At 36.2% G+C, this 17,252-nt stretch overlaps 1 protein-coding gene across 11 annotated transcripts in view; it reads right to left on the reverse strand.

Annotated features, from left to right (window-relative positions):
- The window catches only part of FHOD3 (formin homology 2 domain containing 3), a 403,933-nt gene that overhangs the window by 202,090 nt on the left and 184,591 nt on the right, over window positions 1–17,252 (reverse strand). For all 11 annotated transcript variants that reach the window (XM_054057577.1, XM_054057576.1, XM_054057575.1 and 8 more), the window contains exon 4: window positions 14,637–14,704. In XM_054057577.1, the coding sequence (XP_053913552.1) occupies window positions 14,637–14,704 (68 nt within the window). The remainder of the gene's footprint in view (window positions 1–14,636; window positions 14,705–17,252) is intronic.

The raw sequence follows: 17,252 nt of genomic DNA on the forward strand, positions 1-17,252 counted from the left end.
GTTATATGAAAGTTGTTATATAGAAGACCAGAAGCAGAATTCTGAATTTTAAAATCTGAATTAAATACATCAATGAAAAGTAAGAAAAATCAACCTTTTCCTTTTAAGTCAGCTACAGAAGATTAGCATCTGTACAAGACGATTTTTTCATTCAGGGCCTTGCAGACTTTCTATGTGACATTAAAATATCATCATATCACATAGACACCCTTAAAGCCTTAAAGTGTCAGTATCACCCAGAGCAGGACATCAATACGCTTTAGCGTAATTCTCTTTTCCAAATTTGAAAAGCATACAAGAAAACTTTTAAAATTGGTGTTTATTGCAATGTAATATTACCTTCATTATTTTAACATTAATTCATTATATTTAGAACAGGAAATTACAGTGTTGAATATGAGAACACTAGTGGATAATATTCTCACATCATGATGGGAAAGGTAGCCAATGTAAGCGAAAATACCCTTTAGTATTTGATGGGAGTTAAACTTGTTAGAGAGACTTACTTCTTTTGATTATCAGTCCTTAGCAGAATGACCCTATATCACATACCTGAGAGAGAAGGACTTTGCTGGGTGCTACATGCATAACATTATGCCAAGACACAGAGCACTGTATCTAAATCTTGCCTTCTGCTCTTACAAAACACTCAAGTATAGAAATAAAAGGCTACTAAAAATTTATTAAACAGCACTTAATTAATAAGCCAAACAAATTAGGCACAAAATCAATTTAAAATATTAATAGAAGAGAAGTACTCTGTGGACAAAATCATCATAGTTGCCAAGTTCCTAGATTATTTTTGGTGTATGTTTTCACACACATCAGTTTATGTATTAGAAATTCCAGTTTTCCAATAACACAGCCCAGAGAAGCCAAGATCCAGACAGCAGATAGTTTTGTTGAGAGTGACTTCTGAATTCTTTGCATGCACTTGGAAAACTGGCAAGGGAAATAAAATAACCAGTTCCCTTTTATTGTGACAATTCACATATTACAAAGTTCTTTCAGCCTGACAGATTATTTCTTATGAATTTCCTTCTTTCACCAGAGCTAAGTTACATAATTTTCAAAGGCTGACCAAATGGCATATTTAAAATTGCAAGTTGATCTAGCAATCTGTGAGAAATTTAAAAACTAGGAGGAAAATCTGTTTAACATTTCAGGAGAACGTCAAATTTGTTTAAACAATTTAAACATAGAGATTTTACAGTCACATATATACACACAAGTCTGTCACATGATAAAGCTGATTTATTCTTCTAGAAGTACACAAAGAGGAAGTATACAATCATTCCATATCTTTGCAAAGGTATACCATGAGAATGCAAAATACAGAAGATAAAATCCACCTCTGTGCACACCTGAGCTAAAAATGTTGTCTCTTATCTCTGTGTTTTATTTTTTGGCACTGCTTTTTTTTTTTTCTTTGCATAGATAAAAACCTTGATAACATTTTCTGAAAAGCTAAGGGGTTTACAAACTCCCATGTCAGACTAGGGCACTACAGATGCAAGCACTCAATTTTACGAAGATGACAAATTTCCTCTATCTATCTATCTATCTATCTATCTATCTATCTATCTATCTATCTATCAATAAATCAATCAATCTATCTATCTATCTATCTACCTACCTACCTATCTATCTGTCTGCCTACCCATGCATCTATCCATTCGCCATGTTCAAAATATGATGGAATTACTAGTAGAAGAGAGGAAGAGTACACAGACTATCTACTGGTTAATACAGATGGCACTAACTACGTCCTGATTTCCTCTGCTGCACATAATGGTGTTTTAATGGTGTATCCACAGCTCACCCTCCACTGTAGCCCACCACGGTGTTCCCTTTGCCATTCCAGAAGAGAACTGAAGAATTAAGAGTTGTTTATTTTGAGTGGCTAAGGACATTCATACAGCAGCAAATCTTTTCCCAAATGCCATCCATCTTAATTATGAAGCAGTTTATTTCTTGTTAACTTGTGCAGCAAGTGACGTCAAAGTCCACAAAGGGAAATTCCTAAACAACATTTTACAACAAATGGAGTAATGGAAAAACTAGAAAAGGACAAGAGATAAAACACTTTCTAATGATCAGAGTCATATCTCGCGTTCATTCCCTCAAACCTGGGGTACTCGGTTTAAAATCCAGCATCTACAAATAAATACATAAATAATTCTGTGTACATGCAATACAAAGATCTTAATCACATGGGATAGCAAGCAAATTTCAAGTTCACCTTGTACACGGACAGCCACCTCCTGCAGTGCAGGGAGACAGAACCATATCCAGGGAACCCAGAGGAGTCTTCTCCTCAGCCACCACTTGGAGCCGAGCAACTGTTCCCTTCCCTACATCCCTTTGTGCATGGTGTTATTAACTCAAAGAAACTTGAGTAATCTCTTCTTCTTCAGAATTTTGAAACTTGTTTTTCCCCAAAACTCAAGAGAGAGGAACATATCTCTGGAATTAGTCAACTAAGCTTAAAGTATGTTCAGGGTTCAGGTAAACTAAGGCTACACACCATGGTAATTCACAATGAGTCTGCATGCCTAGAAAGAAAGTTATTCTGTATGCCAAGGTCAATGGTTAAAAATTCACCATTACTAAAGAGTGACGTTGCCAAATTTCTCTTACACAGCACAAGCAGTGGTGGGAGCAAGGGAAACAACAGGAGTACATAGAATTTAGAAAAACTAACAGAAATTGGTAGCATAGTGCAGAATCAAGAAAGCTGTGGGGAAAGCATCCTCCAAAATAGTTTTTATAGAAATCTGATGACAAACAGGTGGATATTTTATTGGATGACACTGCTGTCTAATGTAAGTGAAACAAGGTATGTAATAAAATAAACTATTATGTGAAATAACTGCAATGATTATTTCAGTTCGTAATGGTACCTTAGCTCAAAGTATCCTTCCTTGTTCTTTAAATATCTTTTGTTGATACTTTAGTAGATGTTTTGATCTTGCATCAACTTGTGAAAAGTGCGTTAGCATCATCCTTGAGTTGAGAGAAAAAAAATCTATTTGTGTTGACTTACAGTGCAACAAGCAAGACTGGAAAAATACAAAAAAAAGAGGAATAACTGGTTTGAGGGTTCTGACATGCCCATTTTGGAAAAATAAAAGGCATTCAGAAGCTGCAAAAAACATTGTCCCCATGGCTATAGAAGCTAACATCAGTTCAGCCCGAGAGATCTTCAGGTTGAACCCAAGAATAAAATCAAAATTTTAGCAATACATAGCCATTAAGGGCTATCGACATTCAGTGAAAGATCAAAACTGAGATACTCATTATCACTTTAAAGATGTTCCCTATAATCTTTAATAGTAAATGTACATTAGAATATCACCTGGGTAAAGAAAAGCAATTAATTTTCAAAACATCTCATGCTAAAGATCACTTTTGTATTGGTGACTTTTTTTTTCTTTATTTTAAACAAGAACCTTCTCAAAGTAAATAGTGAAATCTGCCTTCTGGAACTATTTCAAAGGAGCCAAAGCAGTCAAAAAAGGAGGAAACCACTACAGCATCAAGTCATCCTTGACTGAAAGGAGATATATTGCAGGGGAACAGCAGAGGAAATGAAGGAGATGAGGGACTCTAACCAGACTGTTTTTGGAAAGCACTGGATAAACAAATCAAACCTGAATTAAAGAAAGGGCTTTTAAGGTACTTCTCCTTTCCCAAATAAAAAAAAAAAGAAGGCATAACGAAGCAGAGTACAAACACACCATGCTCTAGACATAAATCTGAACTCAGTACATTATCTATCCCATCATGTATATACGATGAGTGGAAAGAAGCAAACATCTGGAATGTGCAGAGAGAGATGAAAGGCATCCACGCTCATACGTTCTACATTGAAAGGAGAATGTTTACATCAATTTTGGTCTAGGATAATCTTTTCAGACCCATTAACTCACTCACTTGCCAAGTTAGATGACCTCAAGAGCAAAGACTACTCTCTAGCTGTGGTAAGAGGTTCAGGTTTCCAGGAAGAGAGTATTCATTGTACGGAATATATGGTGTGTGTGACAATGATATGTACAAGTAGCTGCCGCGTGTCTCTGATAACAGTTAAAAGGAGGCAGGGAAAGGTTGTCATTTGCTATGGCAATAGACTCCTCCACTAATATCACAAAGATTTATGACTCCTTAATCAGCAGGCATTAAAGCACTGATGAGAAAAGCAGCAAAACACAGGCAGAGCTCTCTCACCTTCCTGCCGAGCTCTTGCAATCATAAAGACCATGCAGTGACACAAAGGCTAGCTACTTAAAGTCTTATGAAAAGACACCATTGGTTTTGCCAGATAACTATATTTTACACATTTATTCATGGACTTGGAAAAGACGTCTCTTCCTTTCTTTAGGCATCTCAGAAGGAAGAAAAAACAAGATGATGTACGTTGCTTTGTACTAGAGTGCTATTTTTGTCCACAGTATAAAGACAAAAGACATTATATCTATTCAAAAAGGTGAGTTTAAAGGCTGCTTATTTGATTGACAAAACGCACAAATCATACTTTCCCCTAATTCAGCCTAGCTATTAAAACTCCACAAACCTCATGATAAAGCAGTCTATACGGTGCACTCATGTGCCACTAGCAGAATAAGAAACTTAAGCATGATTCCTTTCTATCCTACTCATTCTCCTGTTTGTATACTATTTGATATATTCTCTAATGCAGTTTTGCAGGGTCTTATCTGTAGGTGGAGACTGAAGACTTTTTTTCAAGGAACAGCACTTTACAAGAATGCGTCTTATCTGATGCGCAGCTTCCACATGCAAAGAAAAATTGTTTACATACAGTTAAAGATAAATCTTTCTGAAGTCTACTATTTCTGCAGGCCATACGATAGAAAACTTTTACACAAAGTGTGGTTACTTTTGTGCACCAAGAAAGATGCTTTGCCTTCTAAAAAGGATCAATGTTTTGAAACACAGTTTCTCAAGGGGATTACTATTTGTTTTGTTTTACGCTAACAAGTACTGCTGAAAGCTCCATTCCAAGTATTTGGGGAAGCTGGATTACTAACTGAATATTCATATTCAGTTATGCACATACATATTTCTCTCTTACATGGCTGTGCGGAGTACTGTCATTCTAAGGAATTATAACGAGACACCACTGGATATTTCCAGTTCACTCTGCAACGTAGTGTAAGAGGAGAAGTGAAAACCCTACCAGATTCAAAGAGGAGGAGTATCCTCCTCTGCTGTCTGAAGTCTTGTGGGACAAGATACTGGCAGCACACCTACACAGGCAAAAAGGCCATGGCTCATTAAGACACTGCTTTGCTCCAGAAATAAAAATTACGACTATTTAAAGGGAGGAGCTAGGGAAATCTCTATTCACTGTTAAGTTCATCAATCAAATAGTATGCTGGGAAAGTGACTGTCCCCCCACTATATATACTGGAGTGAGGTCTCCTTGGAAACCCCTCTTCCTCGGATTTCCCTGCTGGGAGTATATGGTGCATAACAAGAAGGCAGAAAGAAACAAAAAACCCAGATGATTACTCTGAATGTAAAAAAATAAAATAACAAGGAAAAATACGTAGAACATTAAAAAGCCAGCCAACTCACAGAAAGTTGCCCCAAAAATATAAATGATGGAATGGTAGCCACCGTTTTAAGATGTGGAAAATAATTTCTTCACTCATTTTTTTCCTGTTATTTATCTTTTTTTAAAATCTCCTACAAAGTCAAGATAGGATCACAAAGTTCAGCCGGTTTTAGGAGGATTAAGGGTTAGGGATTATGCTTCATTCATTTGGGGATGTAAATTAGCATCAGAGGGACAGAAGCTGACTGGTGAGGAAAGGGAAGAAGGAGGAAGCAGGTCAAAGAGCAAAGCATGCACAACTGCAAGCTTTTGCTGGCATACATTTCAAATTACAATACATCTGGTACTCCACCATAAGAAAGTAAAATGTGGCACTACTGCTCAATATGCGTGAAAAGCCCTCTCTTTTAGCAAATCAATAAAACCAGAATGATAAAACCCAGGTTTTTGTTTGCTAGCAATACCATCAATGATGGGTAGCTCCTTATTCCGCCCTTCCTATTCCTAAGCAGAGAATCATTTAGGTTAGAAAAGAACTTTAGGATGACCAAGTCCAACTATAAACCTACTGCCATCAAAATGGAAAATTTCCCAAAACAATTACATTTGCTGTGAGTTTGAACTATTCTTCTTCTTCTTTAACATTCGCTAAGATACTAAAGTAGTCCTGGAAAGACTACTAACAGTGCAATGAGAATAAATTTACTTATCTTCTTTTCTAAGCATTCCTCTGGCTCCGGCAAACCCTCATATATACAAAAAAAAACCCAAAACAAAACAAAAACCAAACCAACCCCATAGCTTGCTCCTAAACTGACTGCCCTGAGCAGCAGTAGCAACGTAGCAGTGCAGGGCTGTGACCACAATGCACTTCCCTTACTCAAAAGCATTCATGTCCACAGGTTCCCAGTATAATTTCAAGTGTTTATGTGGTGCTCTACCTCAGCAGCAATGAGAAATGGGCAGTTCCTCTTGGCCTCCCTTTCAGCTGCCTAGATACCAACACAACCCCAGAGTCTATATTAGAAATACACCACAATAAAGTCTCCATGAGAAAGTTTTTAACTACTGCTACCTGCCTTCCGTGTGTTTTATCTGCTAAAATTACCAGCAAAATAATCACTCCTATTGACGAGACTACAATAGTGTAGTAATACAAGAGCTATGCTGTGCTCTACTAGAAAAATAAATCCCAGGCCATTTGTGGAGTCCAGCTTTTTTACTGGCTAAGTACCAGGTTGCATTTTATAGATCAAGATTGGCTTGCAATGTTTGTAGTTAGAAAAGCTCATTTTGTCTTAAAAACTGAGTAAACATAGGAAGTGACTGAAGGAGCGTGGACTGCCAAGATATAATTTATAGTTACTTTCCCACACTTCAAACTATAGTTCTGTTCTTCAGAATCCAAAATCATTGGTATAATTAAAATACTAGATTGCCAGTCTAGAAGTGCCCGATTCTATCTAACTCAATTGTCACTGTTTATTTGAGACCATTTTAAGAGCCAAGTCATCTATTGCAAACAAATCTGGAATGAAATCATGTCACAAAACGTACACACATGCACATATATAAATACATACATACATAAACTTAAGTCCTATGAGTCCCTCAAGAGTATATTGACATTTCAATCTAAATTATTTAACCAGCTACAAAACAAGTCTACACATGGACCAGATGAGCCAGTGGTTAAGCAGGCAGGTCTTGTATTAAACTGTGAAACCTCTGCTCTACTTTGAGTTAGGACACTACTTTTAGAAGATGAACCAAACACAGTTGTCAGGAGCAGCAGGAAGAGAGTCTTATGCTGCCACAAAGAGTCCATCTCTAAGGCAAAGTATTTTCACTCCCTGATGCTCAGCAACTCAGAAACTACCCCAAAATAAAGATGCTTGGCCAAGTTCAGCTGCTGTCTTCCTTCCCCCACATGCCCTCCAGCACATCCAGAAGAAATGCTCCTTGAGAACAAGGGTGGTCTGGACTGTGATGTCCCAAAGCTGCAGTCAGCTGTTAGATGCAACTGAGGCAGTGACAGAAGCGTTAGTAAAGTAGAGAAACTGTGACACTTATTAAATCACATCTCCTTTACACAGGGACACACTTTCAATTGTATGCCTTTCTGCAGTTTCTTTTGTATTGCTGACACAATATGTGGGGGCAAAATAAATGTTTCACTGGTTAACATTACTTTACAAATTAAAACTTGTGAAAAATTACCGAATATTTAATACTTTGAAAAAAATGCAATTCTCTCACAGACAGAATATCTTCAAGATTGACGACACTGGGAAGTACTGTAATCCAAAAAAAGGGTTAATGATCTATGGATTTTTTTCATCTGTCCAAATTTTTAAATACACATAAAACTCGAAACAAGACATTTGTATCAAAAACTTTTTGGTAATTTCTCAAATTCCTCAAATGAGAGGTATGGAGATACTGAAGATATCCAGCATTAGCCATGTAGTTATCACAGTAGCAGTCCTGAAACATATGAGAAAATTCTTAAGCAAATAAGTAATAGATAAGAATCAAATTCTGCTTTATTAGATTTTTTGAGATTCCTCAGTGTCAAATCAGTATTTATTAGACACAGTTAAGGTATGTTTACAGAACCAAGTTCCAGCCAACAAAAACAGAAGAAAAATTATGGTAGCTGGTAGACAACAAACATCACATAAATTTATGAAAATACCTAAAAGTTTAAAACTTACGTATCAATGTCTTTTTTTTTTCCTTCTTTTTTAAAGTATCTTTTTCTAGTGAAATTAACGTGACTTCTTAGAATAACCATTCTTTCCCATTGTGTGTCCATGAAAAAACGGATACATTTTAAAACCTGGAAACTTTCAGCTCATATTTGTATTATTTTATCAACGTCCAGTAAGCCATTTACTACCACTCATTTCCCATTCATCTATTATTTTTCCTCCTTAGTAAGGATGCTTTTCATTTGTATACAAATGAAAAATTCTCCATTGAGATTTTGGGTTTCCCTTCATAAAGAGTTTTTTTTCCTTTTGGACACATACAAAAAAAATCTTAGAAGATCAAGGAGAAAATCAGTCTATGGTCTTCTACGCTTAAACTTTTCTGATAATCATTCTATAAAAGACACGTGTAGGCACTTGCACATAGGGAACAAAACAGAAGTTTGCACTGATAAGATGAAAATAAAGATACCTTCAGTGGATATAAGTGAGATCCCCAAAGAACCACTCATATCTTAAGTTGATTAAAGACAAATAAAAAATTTAGAGAGGGAAGGGTGCTTGGCCTGCTCAGCAAAGTTGCTCGTATGCCATGCTTATGTTCTCACTTCAAGTGTTCAGTTACCAAGATCAAATTATTGTAATCCTGCCTGATCTGGAACAACATCTTCTCCAAGAAAGTTCTGTTTCCCCTTTACTCTGAACATGGTGTTTTGCTTCTTCAACAACTTTGGTCGTTAACTTCACAACTTTCACATAACCTGCCTGATTCCTGTAACAGATGAGGGAGTTGCAGGCCGAAAGCCATCTTACTGTGACACTGTAATGCTTGCTTCAGTGCTCTTAGTACACTTAACCTTGCAGTTGCATAATCCCACATTCACATGAGAAAGACCCCAGATACCATCAAGATCTAACACTGAAAATGGTGGGCTACCTGTCTCAGTTTTACAGAGCAATCAACTGATGCATTCTGTCTTTCAGGTAAGAAACAAACATGATAAAAAAACCAACCCTCTACTACTATTTTGGCAAGCTGAACTTTTTGGAAGTAAGTTTCTGCTTTCAATTTTTTATTATTTCAGTTAATGAAGGCATAGATAATTCCAGGATCTTTTTTCCCCGGGTGACATTTTTTCCCTGCCAGTGTAAGAAGCAAGCAAGCAAAAGTATGTCACACCTCAGCATCAGATTAATCTATATACTTATTAGCCAGAAAAGCTTTGGTTGCCTCCCCCAATAAAGACAAAACAAATGAAATGAACAAAAAAAGTCCTGCTGTTGCTGCCTCTGTTTGTTTACCACAGTCCATCTACCTGTACACACTCATCCACTAAGTAAAAATAACATTTTATGCCATTGACCTCATGCGTCAGAATTTAATTCTTTGCACCTTGAGTAGTAAGCAGATACATCAATACATTATGCTTTTTTTCCTCCCAGTTAATAGCAACATTAAAAATTACTAAGAAAGTCACCGAGACCAGACCCTACCAGGGATTTTCTTCATGGCAGCAAAGCAACAGATTAAACAACATTCATGCATTATGTTATATTGCTGAGGAAGCTAAAGCAGATAGCCTCCATACAAAACAAGGTTTCCTGTTTCAATCTAAAGATTCTTACAAATTAGAGAATGAATAGTGACATCTCAAGTTTTTAGGCTATCCTTGTGGTAGAAGCAGTTTGCATTTTATAGTCTCATTAAGAATGTTTTAGATCTCAGCCCACAACATTGTCTAGGCATGAAGAAGACAATATTTGCCAATGAAACTGAGAAATCCATTCTGATATTTAATGTGAAATATCTAGTTTATTTACAATCTCTAAACAGTAATGAGACATATCCTTTTTAAAATAAGCTTAAGCATATGTAAACTGCCTCACAGAACTATAGTGAATTTGATTTGGGAAGGAAATCAAGGTACCTCTCTTTTTCATAACTTAATGAAGAACTTTTTGAATAGGGTTCTTAAAGGGGAAAGGTGGCAACCTGCCTCACAAGTGATGACAGCAGCCCCTAAATCAAGTGTCACACAACTTCAAATCCTAAAGAGTCATCAGTCATGCTTTCAAGAGGGGAAAGAGCAGTCTCCTTCCTTGAGATCAATGAGGCAAATACAGAATACTCCTTCTGCTCTCCTAAGGATGATTGATGACTCCTTAGCAGCTGAAGTGTGTGACATTTGATTTCACTCACTGATAAGACTGTATCTATCCAAACACCTTCTAGTTAATGGTTCCAGGACCCCTACATAGCTGTTCTTTGTGATGTGTTGCACAAAGCTCAATTGTTCAATGATTAATGAATTTCTCAACAATAGAAGAAACTTCTGTAAGAGAACGTTGTGACTGTGTTGCCTGATATTCTGATCACAACACAAAGTGGGAATCTAGGCTACTCAAGAAAAATAGCGGGAGATCTCTCTGCATTTGCCAAATGACAATTACTGGGGAAAACAGTCCTGAAAGAAAACTCTGTTCTTTTCCTTATCACTCTAAAAAATACCTTTTAGGTCTGCTTTCCAGAAAACATATGTAATACATTGATTGATTAAAAATACTTTCCAAAACTTTAAGAAGCAGATTTACACATGATTATGGATTTCAACAGCCTTGAAACATGTTTTGAGGCTTTTTTATTTTGCTTACAACACCATATTCTGATCCAGTTATTTCATATTTTGAAATCATGCAATCACCATGACTTGAAACTATGCTTTGTAACCACAATGCACACTTTTGTTTATAGGTTCTAAGACACGTCTGCTTTATATTCAGTTGTATCAGTCGTCTTGTTTAATATACTTTTTTTAATATCATTAAATTGCACAGCACTATTTACATATATTGTAGTGCTTGTACCCATTTTTTTTTTCTCTTAAGACTGATATTGATATTGTGTTTTTATCTCTCTTACAATATCACAATCAGGAAATGGAAGAATGTTTTTCCACTCTGATTCAAGGAGTGCCGTATTCAGCTAGATTCTGCTCTGTATGTTTCTGGGAAGTTTAGCACTTTGCACAAAATTCATAGATGTGTCATTAATGGAAGAACCAGGCAAAACAGAAGTCTATCAGAAAATACGTTCAAAGGGAGATAAATTGTGCCCTAATAGGTAATCAACTGTGTCTTTATAGTTTTTTTCAGTTCTTCTAATGTCAAGTGCTTCACATACTTCTAACCTGAACATTACTTGCCTTATTCCACAAATTTGTTTGTCAAAAAGCACATTAATAAATCAGAAGAAGAATACTGCAGTATAGTCCAGCAAAAGATGATGAGTGTGGCTATCTTAGCCCTTCAGAATGAATGACAGGAATAGAATGGCATCACTGCCAAAGAAAAATGCTTCACGTAACCTTTATCATTTTGCCAAAAGCAGCCCACCAAAAGAACTAAAGAGAAATTCCAAGTTTGTACTTGCCAAATGAATCTTTCATTTAAAATTTGAAACAAAGGCATTGTTTTTGCCAAACATTGCTAAGCTTCACTGAGGCCTTGTGTGAAAAAGCAAGAGGTCTGACTATTTGGAATTCATATTTGATACAAACTTGGGTTTGTTCCTATTCAATGCAAATAAGAGACTGCACGTGACCTTGAAGCTCCAAATTAAAAATTATACTGACACAGAACTGTGCCAAATTAACTCGGCTATGATGAAATTATTATAAAAACATGGTGTTATGACTTGTCTTGGCACTTAAAGACATGATGAAGTCTCCATAACGCTCTAAAATTTGTGAAAATGAAGTCTGGTTTTGAAGTCAATATTTTATTTCCAAAATATTATACTCATTTAGGAATGTAAAATACTAAATATAATGAGATACAAAATCAAACATATTTATGTTGAAAAATATACTTTTAAAAACTTTTAACATAATGATAGATTTCTACTGTCATAGATTATAAAATAAATTAGTCTATTTGGACAATAGTGTTTGGTCTATAATATAGCCTTATAATATAAACTTGTATTTTTCTTCACAAAATTTGGAATAGCTTTTCTTTCTAAAACAGATATAAAAATCATCTTTTGGTCTCTCTCATTGTTCATTACGGGATAAACTGAAATCGTGTTCAAAAGATACTCTTAGCAATGCCAGTAACTATTGTTCAGGACAGTGAAGTTTACAGGTAAGCAGGAATTTATATCACACAGGGTTTCATTTTCCAGTTTGAAGTGTAGTACATCAAACGCTTGAGCAAATGACATGGATACTCTGCAGCTTGACGAAGAATCCTCAATCATCCACTAAAGAGAATGTGTATTTTGAAAGCATATGAAGATTTTTTGAAGAGTATGTTTGTTTGACAAACAGCCACAGTTCTACCAGAAGTAGCTACTTAAGGTGGTGACAGACAATTCCCAAAGTCTTTTCTGTATCACATCTATTAGGAAGCAGGGAAGTCAAATGTTTCAAGGAAAATTATGTTCTGAAACTGTCCAGCAGGCTTAATTTAAAAAATAAATTCATTACTCTTCAACTCAGTCAACTCCAATTAAATTTATCAGATAAATACTTAACATTCCCATGAAAACAGCTGATTATCTGGAAGATGTTCACTGAAAGGTCTGAGATCTATGTGTTAAGAAATACTTATTAGACTTCAAAAAACTTACATGGAAGTGAACATTTACAAATACCCAAACTTGGAAAAGTCATGATGGGACTTATGGGATGTACAGGATGGGTGGGAAGAGAAGCTTGGCACTCAATACTTAACACATGTGAGTGCCCAGATTAACCTGTAGAATACAGAAATTCGGATAAATACAAATACTTCCCAGAAACAGTTGATGCTAACAAAAAGAGATGAAACCAGAGAAGATTCCTGGAAACCTGCCTAATTTCCTCTGAGCACACAGTCCACCCACTTGGAAAGCTCACAAGGAAACCCAGCTTGCATCATTGCGACTCAAACAGTCTTTCCCGAGAATACCTTTGAAGAGATAATGGTTTCCCCATTCTGTGGCCAGGAGATGACCAGACTGTTTGAGTTGAAACTCTTTCTTTGTCCAATTTCAAAATTTCTGACTCGGAACACATCTTCAACTACCAATATTTTCCATGAAATGGACCACCCTTAACCATCTAACTCTATTGTTTGGAAAATCTTCTGTCATTTTCTAAATTCTGAATGCTTAACTTTGAAACTTGCAAAAACATTGTGTGTTTTGGAAATTTGCAGTTCTTCAGTCTGTCAGAATTGTTAAACATTGTTATCCTTCTCAGAATAAATGTCTGGTTAAAACAAAGCAAGAAGTGCTAAACTAACAACTAACAGCTTGAAACCCTTGCATCTACTTATTGAAGCTGAAAAACATTATAGTTTGTCATCCTCTGCTTGGATCCATTCGTAAAGGAGGAGGGGTGCTTTTCTTGTTGATTTCATTTATACTTACTGACAGAAATGGAATGTGTTGTGAATTCCATTTTAGGATCACATTTTCAGTATTCTCTAGTTCTCACAGGTATTTTGTTTTCACTATTTCTGACCTTTTCTATCCAACAAGGTTCCTCCAGATCTGCAACTTTCTCAAGTCTTTTTCCTTATCCAGCAAAACCAATTTGAAATCCAAACTTTTAATCCCATTCATTTCCTTACCATCCACACCACTTGTCTATCATGCCAGCTACTTCCCCTTATGACTCAAAATCCTGCTGACTTCAGGCCTCGTCCATAACGAATCCTCAAAATAGAGTCAATCCCTTTCTTTAAATGAACTGATCAATCACTACCATATCTCTCGCAGCTTTATGAAGTATCTTTTCAGCTAATCAATAAATTCTTTCCTCTAACCTCAACCTAAATTTTATTACCTTCAGAGCTCTCCCAATCTCTCCCACTACATTTTGGTTCCTCATCAGATGTGTCCCATGTCTCACATTCTTTTTCAGTTTTTGATGTGGCTTAAGCCTAGTCTATTTGCCAATTATTAGGCCAACGTTGGGCCATTCCCCCTACCCCTGTTTTCTTAGCTCCTCTTTTCACATCTCCTTCCAAGACTTCCCGAAACAGAACTATGCCATTGCCTAACAAGCAGCCTATTTTCCATCTAAGATTCCCGATTTTCTCCTCTCATTTCCTGGCAGGTTCCAACCACTAACTCTTCTGTTATTGCACATTTAGTCCTGTCTTCTTACAGACCAAAGGAACAAAGGAAGGCTTGCAGACCATAAAGAGAAAAGACCCTAAAGAGCAATTGGCTAATTGCAGACTACAAATGAAATTTTAAAATTACATTTTGCCAAAAACTGTAAGTTAAACCCTGCATTAAAAAAGAAATTAAAATAATGTTTAAATTGCAGCATAGACAGCCATTATTTGCTCACCTGGAATATTTGTTTCAAGGAGAAAAGTGCCCGTCTCAGCTCCCGTCCATTGGAATTGTAAAGTTTTTCTGAAAGAAAAAAAAAGAAGACAACAGAAATAAAAATTGCAAGGTGGCAAAAAAAAAAAGTAGTACATATTTCAAAAACAGTTGGAGTGGAAGAGTCATAGCACTTGTTTCCCATTATGTAGATGGCTGTTAAAGCTAGCTGCTTTGATTTTTACATATACAGGACTCAGTCATTAAAAAAACATGCAAGCAAAACCAGGGTTTAACAGTCCATAACTTTAGATGGCATCTCCCAGGTAAATTCACAATAGCTTCAGTAAGATCAATGACAAACAATGCCCTAAGCAGTTTTTGAAACTGCCTAGAAATACCGCTCTTTCTGCATTAAGATAAATTTAGTGTTTATTGAAAGTACCGCATTAGTCTCAAAAGTCTCAACTAAGAGCACTCTTTGCTTTTGTTATCAAAACTAGAGCCACTGAATCCTATCCTTGACTGCCTTCCCTCTAGACATTCTTTTCTCATGTTCTCATCTTTCTATTGTTAAATCCTTTCTGCAATGGCAATGAACGCTAATACCAGAAATAGTCGGACAGTCTGTTCTAAGCATAATTCAAAACAGTGTTTTATTCTCATGAAAACTGATCTTGATCTTTTTCTAAATGAAGCAAAAGCCTTTTCATCATCCAATAATGAAATATATTACTTCATTTATTCCTTTACTAATGCATAATCACTAAAAATAACCTAAAGAAGACAAAAACAACTCCTCTACTATCTTTCCGAACCCTGCCACAATGTTTATGCCTATTGAAGAAGTCTTGGAATGTACATCTCAAGTTCATTATTGTGTATTTGGAAGTGACTACGCATGGATGGAACAGAAGGTACGCTCTTCAAGTCTTCCTGGTATACTACATTTGGGATATCTGATAGAGACTATATGCAACATTTCTAGAGTCCTAATGCAATCTGAACACAATTACAAAGGAAAATGAAATCTTCATGGTCACCTCCCATGACACATTTTGCCTCACCTATAGATAATCATGAAAGAACCTTCTCTGCAATGGACAATGGCCAGCAGGCCAAGAGACCAAAACTGGAATGCCCACTGAGTGGGAATATTGTTATAACAAAATTAAATACCAACCCTCAGAGTTTATTTCTTACTCTTCTTGTCTATTTCTCTTTTAATTACTACTTTACACTACAAAATAAAATTAAATTTCATTTCCCTCTGTCAGGAAGTTACAAAAAAGACCAAGCATTTGAGGATTCAATGCATTTATAAATCAGTAATTATTTTTTACTTCAATTAAAGAAGGCAGGTTTTAATTTTAGAAAAACATTTCTTATTCCTAAGAGTCATCTTCAACCAAAAGAAAAATGTGAAGCAAAACTTCAGCAAAACTTACACTTTTTTTGTAAGCTTTGAAAGTAGTTTTGTTCATCCCTAATTGCCTCTGATTTCAAAGGCAGAACGTGTAGAATTGGCAAAACTATTGTTGTTATAAGTTGTCCCCATACTTGCACTGTTTATAGATTCCTGACAAAATGTTGGAGGAATGGATTTCACTCCAAGCCATAAACTTAGAGGCATACTTTAATTACTCTTGCTTAAAAATGCACTGGCATGTGAAACTACATTTCTTGGCAGGATAGAGAGTAGTTTTGTCAGGAAAGCTTAAAGAATAATAAAGGTCTTTTAAGACCCGGTCTGTCAACTTTACATGCCACATTACACAAAATATTCCTCTTTGAAAGATACCTCCATCTGGCATTTGTTATTACTAATTTCCCTCTATTCATAATTCACCAGCATTATTATGAGCAGAATCTCTCCAAACAAGGCAGTATATTATCATCTTAATTAAGAGAGGCACCACTTCTTAAAGTGCTGGCAACTTCGTACATAAATATCCATGTCCTAACAAATGCCATCTGTTGGTCTTGGTCTTAAACAGGAACAATCATCATCTTGGCCTCGGGTAAAGTCCTAATGAACCATTGTTATGATACCATAACACTGGTTGCTTTCATTGGTGCATGCAGATTTTTAGTACGTCTCAATGCCGAATATTTTTCTCCTTGGTCTTTTCACAGAGTATAACATCATCCTTGGCAATACCAAAAACAATGCTCTCCCTGCTTGCTTGTAGGAAAGAGGACAGAAATTATTAACTGAAGCTCAAAAAGTGGTCTATCATTAGAGCTGAAGAATCAATAACTACTGAATGTACCAAGTTGGGCGATAGCAGTGGCCACAAGACAGCAGCATGTAGAAGAAATGTTTGAGCTGATCTCACACCACTTTTGAGGAGCAACAGTCCAGGTAAGTCATCTCATTTCTGGCATCTATTACCAGGGTGCAGCAATCTATACAGAAACAATGCACATTTACAGATCCCTCCTCATGGGGAGCTAATCTTATTGAATTAGATTAGAAATACAAGCTCCTAACCTCTTCACTTGACATTCTTATATATGAGCAATCCACCGACTGTCTATGTAAGTCTTGGCACCCACTTTGTATAGTGCTGGCAGCCATCAGAGGCATTCATGGAGCATAATCCAAGGAGAAAAGTGAGATGGTCACTCCTCAGAG

Source organism: Cuculus canorus, chromosome 2 (genome assembly GCF_017976375.1).
Source record: "Cuculus canorus isolate bCucCan1 chromosome 2, bCucCan1.pri, whole genome shotgun sequence".
Lineage (NCBI taxonomy): Eukaryota > Metazoa > Chordata > Aves > Cuculiformes > Cuculidae > Cuculus > Cuculus canorus.